Here is a 17,462-nt window from a genome sequence, read left to right as displayed (position 1 = left end):
TTGTTCAAGAATCCAAGAAAGGCCTGAACAATGGTGACTGTTATGGGGTAGGGGGAGGATCTTTGTCATCCCTTTCAGGTCTAAATTTGTGATTCTATGTATCAGCTTACTGTATCCCCTAGAGATTTTTCTGCCAGACTGGTACACAGTCAGTCTTTTCCTCATAGTCTTGTATTCTCTCCTTAAACTTTTTGAGCTATTTTAAATTCTTACACCTTCAGCTGAGGGCAGGCAATTTCACCTTTGGTAAGTGATTTCACCTGTCTGGGCCTCAGTTTCCCCACTTAAAAACAAGAGGCTTGAACTGAATTCTTTCTGAGGTTACTTTCACCTCTGACATCCTATGATACTATAATTCCAGTAGCTGAGTCAGAAGGGGCTTTAGAATCACAGAGTCTCCATCCTCTCCCAAACGAAATTTAAGCTTTTAGAGGGGCTTGATACCCCTTTAATTCTCCCTTTAGAGGGAGAATACAGAACCTTTTGAGACATTTGGATGACTTGAAAAGATTCCCTCCCCCTCCCCTACCCCAAAAAGGCCAACATACCTTTAGGACTTCAGAACTTGGAATGTTCCATGTGCAGTCATTAATATGCAAAAAATGCCTCATAAATACTTGATGCTGAACACAGTAGGGAATCAGTTCATTTGAAAGAGGAAATGGGAGCTTGGAGTTGAAACATGTCTGCTTGTCTCTTTTTTTCATTGCTCTTTTCATCTCCACATTTCCCCTTGTAGTTTCATTCCCACCCTCCACCCCCACCTCGTCCCTCATAGCTGCTCAGTCCCCCACCTCCATCCCCAGCATCTAGGGGGCTGCTGTTGATTTCAGTTGCTAATTCCACTGTTCCTTCTCTTTGCATTTGATTTAGAGACTAGACCTCCTTTGGCAGATGAACAGCTTCTACGATTGCTATCCTGATAATTTGCCACCCGTCTATGTGCTAGGGTCCAGGCTTTCTTGCCATCTGTTCAGGTAGCAGAGACGACTTGTAAAAAACATTCCAAATGTCTTTTTTCCCCTAGCAACCAGGAGGGGGCAGCCTAGTGCAGCATCTTGAAATTTGGTCCTATTCGCAGAAAGTCAATGACTGTCTGCTCCTGACCTCAGGAAGCTTTCTGAAATCCAAGTTCTGTGGACTCTCCATAAAGGGTGGTTGGAAACCCTAAATTATGTCCTCATTCCCCTCCACTTCCTTTCTCTCCCCCTGCCCCATCCTCCATGGGTAAATTAAAAAGGAAATCTATTTTTCATAGCTAAAATAATAATAATGCCATCTCTTAAATAAAGGGAAAATGTGATAGAAAGGGAAGGAGAAAAGCAATAACAGCAACCACAAAAAAATTGCTGATGCTGATGAAGATTGATTTGGCGTGGTAGTTGCTGCCTTAATAAAAGGACAGACACATTGGTGAGATTCACCAGACAGAGACTGGAGGCATCTCCCTGAATATTTGCCAGTGGCATATCAGGGTACTGTAAACTAAAGTCGGCTAAGCATGAAGCCCAACCCCCAAATTGATCCCAGATGCTTTAAATGGTAAACATTAAATTAGCCATTTACATCAAGTAAGGATAAGAAAGTAGTTAAAATGGATTTCTGGGACTATATCTTGGTAGAGTGGAAAGAATGTTGGATTTGGAATCAAAAGAGCTGGGTTTGAACCTTGGTTCTGTCATTTACTTACCTGGGTGATTCTGGGTAAGGATCTTAATATATTTGGTCTAAGTTACCTCTTAAAAAAAAAAGAATTAGCTGGTCTCTTCAGTCTTTTCCAGTTCTAAAACGATGAAATTTAACTTGGGATTTGGTAGCCGGAGGAGATTTGGGCCCATGTTTGGAAGGGCACTCTCCAATAATTCAGTTATCAACATAGTGTCTGGCTGCTTCAACCATCATACCTTTCCTCGTAAGGAGATGGTAATCATTGTGGAGGTCTTTCTCCAAAAGGGATTCTCTCAGTAAATAAAAAATGTCTGTGAAATCCTCCAAGATGTAGGCTACACTGCAGAATCAAGTCATATTCATAGACCTTCTGCTTGGGCTTTAGAAGGTAAAGAGAAAATGAAAAACTTTGAAAGAAGTATCTCTGTGGCTAGATGGCCAAGATCATATGAGAGTAGATGCACAGTAGGAAGGGACCTTAATAGGTATAGAGTCCAACCCTCTCACTTTATACAAGAGATAAGTGAGGCACAGGTCCAAAGTCATTGCCCAAGGTCATTGATTAGTGACAGAGGCAAGATCTACACTCTGGTTCTTTCACTCAAAATGGAATGTTCTTTCTACTGTCTGATGCTGCCAAGTTGGTGGGAGACATCAGAGTACAGAAGAAAGTGTGTTGGAGGGGCAGCTAGGTGGCACAGTGAATAGAGCACCAGCCCTGGAGTCAGGAGGACCTGAGTTCAAATGTGACCTCAGACACTTAACACACACATACACACACACACACACACACACACAAAACTAGCCGTGTGACCTTGGGCAAGTCCCTTAACCCCAATTGCCCTACCTTCTCCAAAAAAAAAAAAAAACCAAACAAACAAAAAATAAAGTGTGTTGGATCTGAAATTAGAGCACCTGGATTCTGCCATTTATGAACTATGAGACTTTAGGCAAGTTACTTAGGCCTCAGTTTCTGTCTGTAAAATCTGTAAAATGAGGGAGCTGGATTTACTGGCCTCTGACGCATCATTTCCAGCTTTAGGTCTCTGCTCATTGGGTCACTGCAGGGATGCCAGGAGAAACTCCAGACTGGCATTCTATTAGACTTGGATAAGCAAACCCCCTCTGCAGACTAATATAACACAGTGACCTAACACATTTGGCCTGCTGCTTCTACCATGGTTGCTTGTTTTTTTGTCTTGTTCCTGTCTTAGAGGAGGATCTTGCTTTTACCTACTAGGCCTGACACACAGTAGGTACTCAACAAATCTTGTAAATTGGACAGAATTCTAATTTAGCCCCTTTCTAGAGAATAATCCTGTTAATAATAATAATAAATTAAAATGCAAAGGTGGTCTTCAGTATTCTCTTGAAAGTAAGGATGCATTCATTTCATATGCTTCTCACTCTTTATTTCTATCTTATTACATATCGATATTAATATAGGGCCACTATGGACAAAAGTTATTCTGAAAATTCCCCTGGGGAGATTTTACCTTTTGCCTGAGGATTTCATCCATGTATTTGTGTAGCCCTTTAACTTTTTTTTTTTGTCTAGAACTGTGATTTCTTCCATGGAGGGAACTCCTGGTATGGACAGTTCCTCCACCAACACAGACTGACAACTCATCTGCCAGCTGTAGGATTAGAGTTGTTTGTACCAATGATGGATGAAGAGAACTGCCCTTGGTCTCACAGTTGGAATTGGCCAGAGGAGAACTTAAAACCAGGTCTTCTAGACTCCAAGGCTGGTCCACTTTCTTTTATACTACAATAATTTTCCAGCCTTTTAATGGGGGAATACAAACCAAAAATACATTTTCAACTCTGCTATTGACTTGCAATATGATGCTACGCTGACTGAAATGTTTCTGGATATATTAACTAATTGTTCAAGGGAACTGCTGATTTGCAAAGCCCCTCCACAAATTCAGCTTGGCAACTCTTTCATAATTTATAGTCTTAGGAAGTTGTTTGGGCAACTAGGTGACAAAGTAGATAGAGTGCTGGGCCTGGAGTCAGGAAGACCTGAGTTCAAGTCTAGCCCTGGACACTTACTATATGACCCAGGACAAATCCATTGACCTCTGTCTGCCTCAGTTTCCCCACCTACAATAATACTTCCTTCCTAGGATTATTGTGAGGATCAAATGAGATAACATTTGTAGAGCACTTAGCACAGTAGTAGGCGCTTTTCCCCATCCTTTCCGTGGTTAAATTACTGTGTTTACACAGATAGTATTTGTCAGATTCAAGATTTGAATTCAGGTCTTCCTGGCTCTAAGGAACAGGCTATCTTTCCACTCTGTTATATTTAAATGGTTAAAAATAATACTCTTATAGTGTTGCATTATGTTATTTGGGTTGATATTAGCTTTCTTGATGCAAGTGTGACCTTTTATTATTCATGTGGTCTGTGGTGGATTTAGAATGGTTTTAGATAAAGTCTCTGAAGAGCCATAAGGCATTTAGATTCTGATAACCAAAAAAAAGGTATTAATTTAATATTTTCCTTTGTCACAAAGTCTCCTTCAAAGAGTCTCTAGATACTAACTTATAAAGGACAGCTTCAAGGTAGGCATTTTTAAAAGATGAAAATATTGTTCCTATGATAATTCCTTTCCTTATCTGAAAATTTCTACTTAGCTTTGTCTTATTCTAGCAGCAAGCTCTCTAGGCCCTGCAGACCAAGGGACAGTTGAAGTGATAGCTGATATTTTTCCTTGGTCTTAAAAACAACAACAACGACAACAACAAACTTTCAGAAGTAGAAAAGGAAAAAATGAAAGAGAAGAGAAAGTTGGAGAGAAGAGGGGAAGGATGCAGGAGGGATGTGATTCAGGATGGCAGCCAAGCTAAATCGGGGAATGAATGTCAACTTTTCACTTTGTTCCTTCTCCAGGTTTCTCAGCTCTAGAAATTCTTCTGACCAGAGCTTATACTGTCATAGCCTCTGAGAACTGGGAACATTTGAATATAATCACAACCACATAGCTTCCAGTGGCAGAACAAGTTTATAAAAATTGGTAAATGAATAGTGCTAGAGTCATGGGAAAATAGGCACTCATATTCTTGGTAGAGCAGTAAATGAGTCTAGCCAGTCTGGAAAACAGTTTGGAACAATGCAAGAAAAGTGACTTTACTGTTCATACTCTTGGGTGAAGTAATGCCATTACTGGGCATATGTTCCAAGCAGGGCAAATACAGAAGGAAAGGTCTTTTATATGCCAAAAATATGCTTAGCAGTCCTTTTTGTAATAGTAAAAAAAATGGAAACAAAGTAGGTACTCATCAATTGGGGAATGGCCTAGCAAACTGTGTTATGTGAATGTGATGGAATATTATGCTAAAAGAAATTATGAATATGGAGAATTCAGAGAAATTTGAGAAGATTCACTTGAACAGATGCAGAGGTAGGTAAGCAAGCCCAAAAGAATAATATGCCCAGTGAGCAGGATAATGTAAAAGACAATAACATTAAGAGACCTCAGAATTCAGATCTACACAATGACAGATCTTACCCCAGAGGATAACAGGATCATAGATTTAGGAAGGAGCCTTAAAGGTCATCTAGCCTAACCCTCTCACTTTACCAATAGGGAAACTGTGTCTCAGAGAGGTTACGTTGCCTAATCCCTATCACACAGGTAGTAAATAGAAGAGCTAGGATTTTAACTCAGATCCACTGACTCTAAACCTGGCATGTTTTACACTGTATCATGCTGACTGATGATGAGATATCTCAGTAGGCTGGTGGCAGGCTGTGGGCACAGAATGAGATATATATTGCCAGACATGGTCAACGTTTCCATTTATTTCGCTTGTCTGCACTTGCTTGTTATAAGGAAAGGTAGCCCAATGGATAGAACTCTGGACTTGGAGTCAGGGAGACCTGAGTTCAAATCGAACCTTCTATACTTACCTAGCTATGTGTGACCTTGGATAATATACCTCAGACTCAGTTTCCTTATCTGCAAAAAGGGGATAGTAATAGCATCTACCCCTTCAGAGTTGTTGTGAAGATCAAATGAGAAGATATTTGTAAAGTGCTTTGCAAACCTTAAAGTTCTATATAAATGCTAGCTATTATTATCATTATTATATTGGGAAGAAACCATGATACAAAGATAAAATACCAACCCCAAAGCATAAAAGATTTTTAAAAATCCCAGATATATCCTTGCATAGAAACTAATTTCCAGACAAACTCTTCTGTTTTCCTCATGGTCATCTTTTGTGGGTTTTCCCTTCACTTTCCATTTTGTTTTTCTCTTTGTTTCCTCCCTAAGTACATTGACCAATGTCTTACCTTAGAGTGGTTAAGTGCTCAGTGTTTTAATGGAAGTTGCATTTCTGTCTGTTCTTGTTCACTTACCTTCCTTTTATTTGGTAGACAGGGAAACGGTCTATTCATTTTATTTGTGTATTGGAAAAAAAACTGAAATTATTGGATCTAAAGGAACCTTAATGATTACCTTTAGGACTTCTTAATTTAGGGTCCAAGAATTTGATTTAAAAATTCTTTTGATGACTGTATCTCAATATAATTGATTTCTTTGTTAACCCTATATTTTTATTTATGCATTTAAAAATGGTATTCTGGGCAGGTTTCATCAGACTTCCAAAGGAGCTTATGATATAGAAAAGGCTGAGAAACTCTGCTCTAGCTCACACTACCATCTCATTTTATAAATGAGTATGCTGAAGGCTGGAGAAGTGAAGATGCTCCCCTAAAATCATCCACCTAGGGGGCGGCTAGGTGGCGCAGTCAGTAGAGCACTGGCTCTGGAGTCAGGAGGACCTGAGTTCAAATCCAGCCTCAGATACTTAACACTTACTGGCCGTGTGACCTTGGGCAAGTCACTTAACCCCAACTGCCCTCCAAAAAGCAAAAAAAAAAAATCATCCACTTAGTGAAAGAGTTAGGATTAGAATCCACAACTCCAGACCACTCCTCTCTCTGGCTGTTAAGCTAATAACACATTCTAGCACTCGTGAATATACATGGTCCTTGCATGCCTGGAGCCTTATAGCTCTTTATTAAGGTTGAAAAGCAGGGTCAATAACCATACCTTCTCTGCTGGCTCTGGGGTCAAAGATGAGGTTTCCCAAGTATTCACATGAAGATGAGCTTCTGAATGAATATTTCCTGTAGTGAAAAGCAGAGAGAAAATAAAAATCAGGAATTTCAGCTCTTTCCCCTGTTTTTAAAAATGTATATATACATGATACAAGATCTGAGATATAGAACCAGAAGGGTTGTCAGAGGTCATAGAATTCAACCTCAATATTTTGTAGGTGAAGAAAATGAGACCCAGGTTAAGTGACCTGCCCAAGGTCACACAGGTAGTAGACATCAGAGAAGGGATTTGAACCTGGGCCATTTGCCTCCAGAACCAGTATTTATTGTACTGTTCCACTCCACCTACTGAATCCATATATATGTTTACAGCATTCACTTGTATTCAGAACATTTCTATATAGCCAAATTCCCAAAACTGTTTATATTAAGTGATGCTGAATCTCTTAGATACAAGTAAGTATTTTTCTTGTTTCTGTTGCTTATTACTAGGATAAAATGCAATTCTTTAGATGACCAAAATTCAGAGACAGGAAAAATGAAAGAGAAAAAGATGTTGACGGGGAAAATGGCTGATGTTGGCAAAATATAAATGTTGTCTGATGGCAGCTCAATCCTTTAGGAAATCCTCTAGACAGAGAGAATAGAAATCTCTCTTCTTATCTGTTGAGGGGAGTCCTGTTCTGAGATTTTAGTGGCATAGAGGTGAACATAGGTCCTTAAGGCTGTGTCAGCAGAGGTCATGCTCTGATAGGTTCCATCAATCTGGAAACTTTTTGAGCACTACTAGAGCAAATGGCAGGATGGCTGTTGTCTCAGGCTGTCTTGGCTAAATTTGAAGAGGTTCAGTTCATTTCAACTCAACAGACATTTATTTTTTAAATTTATTAATTTGTTTTTAGTTTTCAATATTCACTTTTATAAGCTTTTAAGTTCCAAATTTTCCCCCTTCCTCCCTTTCCCCATCCCCAAAATGGCATGCAATCTGATATAGGCTATACATGTACAATGATATTAAACATATATCTACATTAGTCATGTTGTAAAAGAAGAATCAGAACAAAAGGGAAAAACCATGAGAAAGAAAAGAAAAGAGAAAGTATGCTTCGTTCTGCTTTTAGACTACGTAGTTCTTTTTTCTGGATGTGGATAGCATTTTTTATCATGAGGTTGTTTGTTTGTTTTTTAAGGGGGGAAGGCAGGGCAATTGGGGTTAAGTGACTTGCCCAAGGTCACACAGCTAGTTAAGTGTCTGAGGCCAGATTTGAACTCAGGTCCTCCTGACTCCAGGGCTGGTTCTCTATTCACTGCCACCTAGCCACCCCTATCATGAGTTTTAAAAAAAACTATCTTAGGTCATTGTATTGCTGAGAAGAGATAAGTCTATCAAAATTTGTCATCATACAATGTTGCTGTTATTGTGTACAATGTTTTCCTGGTTCTGCTCACTTCCCTCAGCATCAGTTCATCTAAGTCTTTCCAGGTTTTTCTAAAGTCTGCTTGCTCATCATTTCTTATATCACAATAGTATTCCATTACATTTATATACCACAACTTGTTCAGCCATTTCTCAATTGATGGGTATCTCCTCAATTTCCAATTCTTTGCCACCACAACAAGAGATGCGATAAATGTTTTTGTACATGAGTTCTTTTCCTTTTTTAAATGACCCAGTAGTGGTATTAGTGGATTAAAGGATACACACAGTTTTATAGCCCTTTAGGTATAGTTCCAAATTGCTCTCCAGAATGGTTGGATCAGTTCACAACTCCACCAACAATGCATTCATTAGTTCAGCAGACATTTAAACACATGCTAGGCTGCTGGGAATGCAAAGCCAAAAAAAAAAAAAACCCCAATAGGTTTGTCTCTATGGATATTACATTTAGGGGCTGAGGGTGAGGAGGCATATAGTATGTACACAAATAAATAAAGACAAAGTAACTTAGTAAGGAGAGAGTAATAATACCTGGGAAGATCAGGGAGGTAGTATCTGACCTGAGCCTTGAGAAAGATAAGGATTCTTAGAGAGATTATGAGGAGAGTAGGCCTGGGAATGGGGAACAATTTGTGTGAAGATATGTGGAAGAGATGGAGTATTGAGTTTGGAAAATGGTATTAGTCCAGCTTGGCTTGAGAATAGAGTACACAAAGGAGCGTTATATGAAAGTAGACTAGAGAGGTAGATGGGAACCAGATTGTGGAGTGTTTTGGGGGTTAGGTGAAGAAGTTAGTATTTTATTCTGTAGGGAATAGGAAGCCACTAAGGTTTTGAGTAGGAAAGTGACATGGTCAGACTTATGCTTAGGAAAATAATTTTAGTAGATATGTGAAAGATGAAGTGGAGAAGAAAGAGCTGTAAGTCTAGGTGAGGGATGATGAAGGCCTGAACTGGGGTGGTAGCTGTGTAAGTGGAAAGAAAGAGATAAATGCAATTTTCTGGTGGTATGTTCTAGACTAGTCCTAACCTTAGGGTCAGTCCATTGGCTCCAGGCTTGGGCTTGTAATTTGGTGAAATACTCATGGACCAAATAACATTTAGTAAAAAGAAATTAATTTTACATAAAAAAGGGTATACAGAGGGTGATGGAGCCAAGATGGCTCCTAGCTGGCAACCTAGCTGGACTCTCCCCTCCAATCAACTTAAAAAATACTCCTCAAATCATATTTTGGAACAGCAGAACCAATGTCAGGGAGAGACATGTTTCCAGCCTAAGATAACTTAGGAGGTCTGCAGGAAAGATCTGGGGTGGGTGCCTACCCAGCTTGTGGCAGCAGTACCAGCATCAGTGGTGGGCCTTGGAAGTGACTGTTTTAGCAGCAGCAGCAGCAGCAGCTTCTAGAGCTCTCAGCCAAGAGAGAGTGAGAGGGTTGACAAAACTGTCAGAAAAAGACTACAAGGGACCCTTTTCTGGCAATGGGTATAGCTGGTGCTGATCGGCAATTCCGTTGTCCATAAGCAATTCTGGGTTGCAGTTCCAGTGTGGATAAGAGCACTTGTGGTTGGACACAGAGAAGCAGGGGACAGAATCATAATTCCATAGCCAAAAGAAGCCCTAGAGTTTTGGATGCAGGGTACTGAAGTCCCTTCCTGGGTGAATATAAGAGGGCATACCAGTAGAGCAATGACCACATTTGTCCTCAGATCACATCCCCTAGGAGGAACAAAAATTCAAAGACCCTCAGAACTAGCTCTGAAAACAGAGGCATAAAAAAGTCTGAAGCCTGGGACAGTGCATCTCCTCACCCACAGGTGAGCAGAACCCAACTTTAACATGAAGTTCAAAGTCAAGAAATAGGGTAGGAAAATGAGCACATGACAAAAAAAGCACTTGACCATAAAAAAACTGCTATGGTAGCAGGGAAGACCAAGACATAAACTCAAAAGACAATAATGTAAACACAAAAATTCTTGGAAGTGTTAAAGAAAGAGACAAATGGTAGAAGAAAAATTGGCAAATGGAATGAGAATGATACAAGAAAATTATGAAAAGAGAATTAACAGTTTGATAAAATTAACATAATAGCACAAAAAATTAATAAAGAAAAAACCTTAAAAAACAGAATTGGCCTAAAGGTAAAAGAAACACACAAATTTACTAAAGAAAAGAACTCCTTAAAAAGAAGAATGGGTCAAATAGAAAAGGAGGCACAAAAGCTCACTGGAGAAAATAAATTCTTAAAAATTAGAATTGGGGAAGGTAATTCATGAGACATCAAGAAACAATAAAACAAAGTCAAAAGAATGAAAAAATAGAAGAAAATGTGAGATATCTCACTGGAAAAGCAATTGACCTGGAAAATAGTTTGAGGAGAAATAATTTAAGAATTATTGGACTACCTGAAGGCTATGATAAAAAAAGCCTAGATGTTCTATTTCAACAAGTTATCAAGGAAAACTACCCTATTATCTTAGATCTAGAGAATAAAATAGAAATGAAAGGAATCCACTAATCACCTCCTAAAAGAGATTCCAAAAAGAAAACTCCTACGAATATTATAGTCAAGTTTCAGAACTCTCAGGTCAAAGAAAAAAAATAATTCAAGGATCCAGAAACAATTGAAATATTATGGAGCACAGTTAGGTTCACACAAGATTGAGCAGTTTCCATGTTAAAGGAGGGGAGAACTTAGAATATAATATTCCAGAAGGCAAATGAGCTAGGATTACAACCCAAAATAACCTACCCCACAAAACTGAGTATAATCCTTTAGGGGAAAAATTGGTATTTAAAGAAATAAAGGACTTTCAAGCATTATTAATGAAAAGACCAGAGCTGAATAGAAAATTTGATATTCAAACACAAAACTCAAAAAGAGCACAGAAGGTAAACATGAAAGAGTAATCATAAGGGACTTGATGAAGTTAAACTGTTTACATTCCTATATGGGTAGATGAAACATATAACTCCTAAGAACTTTATCATTATTAGGTCATTTAGAAGGAATCTACATAGACAGAGGGTATGGATTCAAGTCAGTTATGTTGGGATGATCTCCCCCCAACCTCCAATGAAGGAGTGAGAAGGAGGGATGCATAGGGACAATGGGGGAGGGTAGAATGGGGAAAACTCTCTCACATAAAATAGGTACACAGGGAAGAACTTTTACAGTGGAAGAGAAAATGAGGGGTTAATGCCTGAACCTCACTCTCATCAGAATTGGTTTAAAGAGGGAAGAATATGTATATATACTCAGTTGTGTATAGAAATCTGACTTAATGGGTAAATAGGAGGGGAAGAGGATAAGAGATATGGTGGGGAGGATGATAAGAGGGAGGGTAGATTAAGGGAGGCAGTGGCCTGAAGCAAAACATACTTTTGAGGAGGGATAGGATTTAAAAAAAAGAGAGAGAGAAAGATAAACAGAAGAAAATAGGAGGGAGGGAAATACACGGTAATCATAACTGTGAATGGGAATAGGATGAGCTTACTCATAAAATGGAAGCAGAATGGATTAGAAACCAGATTCTAACAGTATTTTGTTAACAGGAGACACATTTGAAACAGAAAGACACACACAGAATTAAAATAAAGGACTGAGGCAAAATCTCTTATGCTTTAGCTGAAGTAAAAAAGGCAGTAGTAGCAATCATAATTTCAGATAAAGCAAAAGCAAAAATAGACCTAATTAAAATAGATAATCAGGGAAACTTCATTTTGCTAAAAGGTACCATAGACAATCAAGCAATATAAAAAATTACAGCAAGTTTCTGTGATAAAGGCCTTATTTCTCAAATATATAGGGAACTGAATTAAATTAATAAAAATAAGGGCCATTCCCCAATTGATAAATAGTTAAAGGATATAAGCAGGCAGTTTTCAGAAGAAAAAATCAAAGCTATCTATAGTCATATAAAAATGCTGTAACTCACTACTAATTAGAAAAAATGCAAATTAAAACAACTCTGAGGTACCACATTCCACCTATCTGACTGGCTAACATGATCCAATCATTCTTGAGGACAATTTGGAACTATGCCCAAAGGACTATTAAACTGTGCATTCTTTTGATCCAGCAATACCACCGCTAGGTCTGTATCCCAAAGATATCAATGAAAAAGAATCTATATGTACAAAAATATTCATAGCAGCTCTTTTTGTGGTGGCAAAGAATTGGAAATGGATGCTCATCAGTTGGAGGATGGTTGAATAAGTTGTGACATATGATTGTGATGGAGTACTATAGTGCTATAAGAAATGATCAGGAGGATGACTTCAGAGAAAACAAGGCAACACCTATATGAACTGATGCAAAGTGAACTGAGAAGAACCTGGAGATAATTGTGCACAGTAACAGTAATGTTGTAATGATAATCAACTGCGAAAGACTTGGCTTCTCTGATCAGTACAATGATCCAAGACGATTCCAAAGGACTCATGATGAAAAAAAAGCTATCCACCTCCAGAGAGAGATCTGATAAAGTATATAATTTTTTTGCTTTACTTATTTATTATTATTTTCTTGCTTTTATGGGGGGAGGCAATATGGCTAATATGGAAATGTTTTTGCATGATTTCACATATAGAATTGTTATCATTTTGCTTGCCTTTTTGGTAGGTGGGGGAGAGGGTGGGAGGAAGAGAGAGAATTTGGAACTCAAAGTTTAAAAAGAAAAAAATGTTAAAAACAATAATTTTTTTAAAAGGAGAAACAATAAGAATATAACATTTATTCAGTTGAACAGAGCTAGTCTCTGCATCCACATCTGACAGTGCTTGATCAGAAAGGTAAGTTAACCTGAACAGCATTGGGGATTCTGATAAACCTGAGGAATGTAAAGTTGACTGGCCTTTTAGGCCCCAGGAGACCAGGAAGCCATTTCAACTGCTCAAGCCCTAGTCACCTGGGCTAATTAAGTCTTGAGGACAATTTCCCTGTCCCTTTAATTAGAAACTGGTCCAGCAGACATGAACCAAATATTGTTCCTCCTACAAGATATAATTGATAAGACCTGATGACTGATTAGGTGTGGATAGGGTTACGAAGAGGTAAAAGTCAAAGGTGACTTTCAGATCACATGTCTGGGTGAATGGGAGAATGGTGGTACCCTTAACAGAAATACAGAAACTTGGAAGAGAGGTGAACTTAGGGGGAAAAGACAATGAGTTCCATTTGGACATTTTGAGTTTGAGGTGTATGTGAACCATTCAGGAGAAGATAGTTCCTGAAGGTTGATTTTTTTTTTGGGGGGGGGCCAGGGGTCACAACTCTCAAGTCTGTGTACCAAAGTAAGGAGGGATTACAGTAAAGTCTAGACTCCTGAAGGGCAGGTGGGATTGTTTTTTTTTTCTATATGTATTCCCAAAACCTACCATAGTGCCCGACATAATAAGTGTTTAAATCAATGCCTGTTGAATTGAGGTTTTCATTGGTGGAGGGAATAATCATGCCAATGAAATCATGGCTCCTTGAAGTATAGCAAAGGGGGCTGCTCAGGATGTGGATAAGAGGGGGATTCCAGGATTTCATTACTTTTATTTTTCTCTTAAAACACTTCATTTAGTGTAGAGAAAAATATCTGAATCAACAGATAAGGAGCTATCAATTTGTTTGAGAAGCCGACACAACTAAGCTCTTGGTTTGTATCATGTAAGCCTGGTCATTATATATTTCTCTCTCTATCTATTTATATCTTTCTATCGTTGTCCCTCTCTGAAGATGAGGTTGGTTACAGTGATTATGACCTGTATCCTCTCAAGTAGCTGAAAAGACCAAAGTTCATCTAATGGTCTTTCCCACATTCTGTACTTGTGAATGTTCTCCTTTTGAGTTCCATTGTAGCAGTTTGTTAGAGGGCCTCTTATTGTTTGGGTAACTGTAACCTGGAATATTGATTGACCTGAAGACTTGACTTTGAAATGGTTTCCCTATTCCTTGTTCCTCATGGTCTGATCCATTACTTCTGTTGTTTTCCAGCTGTCCATATTATGAGATCACAGGATGACAGGTTCATCCATTTAGAGAGGGAAGGAACATCAAAGTTGATCTAGTCCAATCTCCCCTCACTTTACAGATGAGAAAACTGAGGACCACTGACCATAGGCTGTTTGAAAATGAGTTTCAGTACATCTTGAAAACATTTCTCTTTTCCTGCCCTTTTGTAGTTACCCCAATTCATCTTGCCATACAACAGTTACTTGGCCATGGTTCATTCTTCAGACAGATTCGGCCTGCAGACTTGTATCCCTTCTCTGTAGCTTGGAAGGCCTCATTGATAGCCTTGACATAAAACTTACAAATTCTAATAAATAGGGGAAATCCTTGTTAACACAAGCAGAAGGATTCTATCACCCAGGGTTCAAGAAATGTAAACATGTTTTAGACACAAGGCTGAAAAATCACTTAGGACTTCGACATCTCTTGGCTATGTGACCCTGGCAGTTCACTAAAGGTCTAAGTTGTCAGAGAGGAGAGACTCTTAACTGAAACCACATTCCTTAGAGATAAAGCAATGGACTGGTCAAACATCCTCTCTGAACAGCAGGGCAATCTCTAACACTATTATCAAGGCCAAAGAAACTACTACATTTGCCAATACACTGGGGCAGGGCCTGTGGAAGCAGGGCCCATTGTTTTGTGAGGTATAGGGTTTGATGTGCACATTCACAGATTAGGAACTGGATGACAGGAAGCTATGCCTAAAAATAGGAGAAGCATTGCCTTTCTGTGGTAAGCATTCCTGTTGCTCAAGAGATAAACCATGAACCCACTCTGTAACTGACTGCCCACCATCTCATCTATGAAGTCAGACTCACAGGCCCTAGCATTAATTGGACCGCAGGCTTTTAGCTCAGAGATAGCATTCTTGCTCGATAATCTGTCAGCTTCAGTGATGACCCTTGTTAGAATCTCATCCCAAACCTCCCTTTTCTTCTTTTTCCAGAGCATGGAATCCTTCATCAAACACTCAAAACTTGAAAAGCAGGATAGAAGAAGAGATTAGTAGTTCAGAAGACAGATCCTGAAATGTCTTGTAATCCAAATACTTCACCAAATAACTCCCAAGAAAGCTTAACCAAATTTGATTCTGAATTTTTATCTTTCTTTTATGTTTTCTTTCTTTCTGGGATGGGAAGACTCCCTTTCCCCACCACCCCCAACCTCAATCGGTTTGTCAATATGTAGATGTAGCACCAAGGGGTCTACTTATCAGGTGAGGTAAGATATCTGACTCCTTCCCAGATCTTTGTCAGGGCCTGGGAAAGAATACTCAGACAGGCAGGCTCCAGAGTTATAACAGTGGGTGGTAAGAAAGTCACAAGCTTTCACAGAAACTTCTTAACATGGGTTCAAGGCCAACTTGTTTCCAAAACCCAAGGTCCCCAAGCTTTACCCTGTGAGAAGCAGGAGCATCCATTTTAGAACAAACTGTACCAAAGTCAGGCCCTCGCAATTCCTGTCCCTACTTCTTTCTCACTCAAGTATTGGTGGTAACAATAGGATCAAGTCAGAGGAAACTTAACCTGTGATTTATAAAGTGCTCAGTATAGCCTGGCCTTTCTGGTGTTTTTTATGTTAGTTTGGTAAATTCAAATATCACTCAAGTCTTCTGTTTTTTTTTTTTTAACAATTTTCCTTCTTTGGTTTCTTTTGTCATACACGAAAAAGGGAAAAATGTAAATGCAGATAATTCTAACAAAGTTTTTTTTTTCCAGTTAAAAGTTAACCATAAAAGGAAGGACAACCCTCATCTCTCTGCATAGCCTCTTTGGGCTTTCCTCAAGAGGAAGACTTCTAAAAATACTTAATTTTATATGCTGTGATTCAAGAAGCCAATGACCTATAGAGTGTTTGTCCTATAACAATAAATCTCAAGTCTCTACTTGTTTAGCCCAGGAGACCAAGACCCAAGATAGCCATTTTAATATACTAGTCATTATCAAATTTTTGGGACAAGATTTAAGATCCTGCCTACACTAGGCATTTTCACTTGGAAACTTTTTTGATAGGGAGGGGAGGATGGGGCTCTATGTAAATAGTTCTTAGACCTGAAAAAAGTCTCAGGGCCAGATTCAAGCTCTAGGGAATTCTATCAAAGGATCTCAAAGGAACCATCTAGAAGACATTAGTCAGCCTGAATTTAAATATGGCAATGCCTAGTAAATCTGAGGGAGATACTTTTTTTCTTTCAAATTGGAATAAAACATCATTTTACTCAACTTCTGTTTTCTAAGACCACAGCAAGTCCAGTCTCAAGGGTTTGGTTATATCTTGGGAACGAGAGCTTCTCTCAAAAGTTAATAAATTATTCTTTATAGCGACATTTGAATGTAAATGGCCCATTACCAAGCTTGAATGGGAAGAAAGCAAGCTTATTAATGGTGTTTTTAACTTGAGTTGGGGGAGTAACAGAACATAAAACACAGGAGAAACCTTCCAATCAATCTGATATGATTAGAGAAGCAGAGACCAGTGGTGTTAGCCTGGGTAGAATTGTCAAGAGACACTGAGAGTGGATCAGCACATAGAGCCAGTTGGAATGCTTTGGGGGCTCTAACAGCTCACTGCAAATGTAGGAGGCGATGTGAGCATAGAGGATCCCAGACATCCTGGTCTATGCTCCTTGGACACCATCATCTCCTTGGATTTTGTCAACTGGACCCAATGAATTTTTCAGTTGGATTAGTTATAAGGCCCAAGAGCATAGATTCATTTTCAAATGAGGAATTATAGAGCACATAATTCACATAAAGTAAAATAAAAACTTCTAAAAGCATGGAGAATTATTTTAAAAAATGGGAAAAAGGAAGAAGAAGAAAAGATAAGTACATCCTTTGGGAAGACAACTGTAATGTCTGAAGAGTAAATCTAGGAGGTAGTATCAGCTATTGTAGTCATAACAGAATGAAAAAACCCATGTATTTCTATGTATTTGGGATTGTATACCATGTAGAGCTAGCTCAAGGATGTGCTTGAGTACCTCTAATAACTTCTAGGGACTCAGTGTTTTGAGATGATGTAATCACCATATTGGCCACCAAGCAGACCATCTCTCTCCCCCTTCTGTTTTCTAGCTGACATAATGTCAATCTGGGACTTCCCGTGAGGGAGAGGGAAGGGATATCCTCCTCTACACGGTCAGCGTGGTGAGTTGTTTCCACTTGGCATATAGAATAGAGTCTCAGCAAGGGGAGCTTGAGCCTAAGCCTCTGGTTGCTTCTCTGGTGTGTGTGTGTGTGTGTGTGTGTGTGTGTGTGTGTGTGTGTGTGTG

The 17,462-nt window shown here is 39.0% G+C and overlaps 1 protein-coding gene across 1 annotated transcript in view; it reads right to left on the bottom strand.

Moving 5' to 3' along the window:
• KIAA2012 (KIAA2012 ortholog) overlaps positions 1-17,462 on the bottom strand; it is a 158,910-nt gene that overhangs the window by 80,227 nt on the left and 61,221 nt on the right. Inside the window, exon 13 of the mRNA XM_069068826.1 lies at positions 6,741-6,817. Coding sequence (XP_068924927.1) covers positions 6,741-6,817 — 77 coding nt within the window. The remainder of the gene's footprint in view (positions 1-6,740; positions 6,818-17,462) is intronic.

This window comes from Petaurus breviceps, unplaced genomic scaffold (genome assembly GCF_028583685.1).
Source record: "Petaurus breviceps papuanus isolate PSGF00001 unplaced genomic scaffold, PetGlider_PUasm1.0 90769, whole genome shotgun sequence".
Lineage (NCBI taxonomy): Eukaryota > Metazoa > Chordata > Mammalia > Diprotodontia > Petauridae > Petaurus > Petaurus breviceps.
This window is presented reverse-complemented; position numbering and strand designations above follow the sequence as displayed.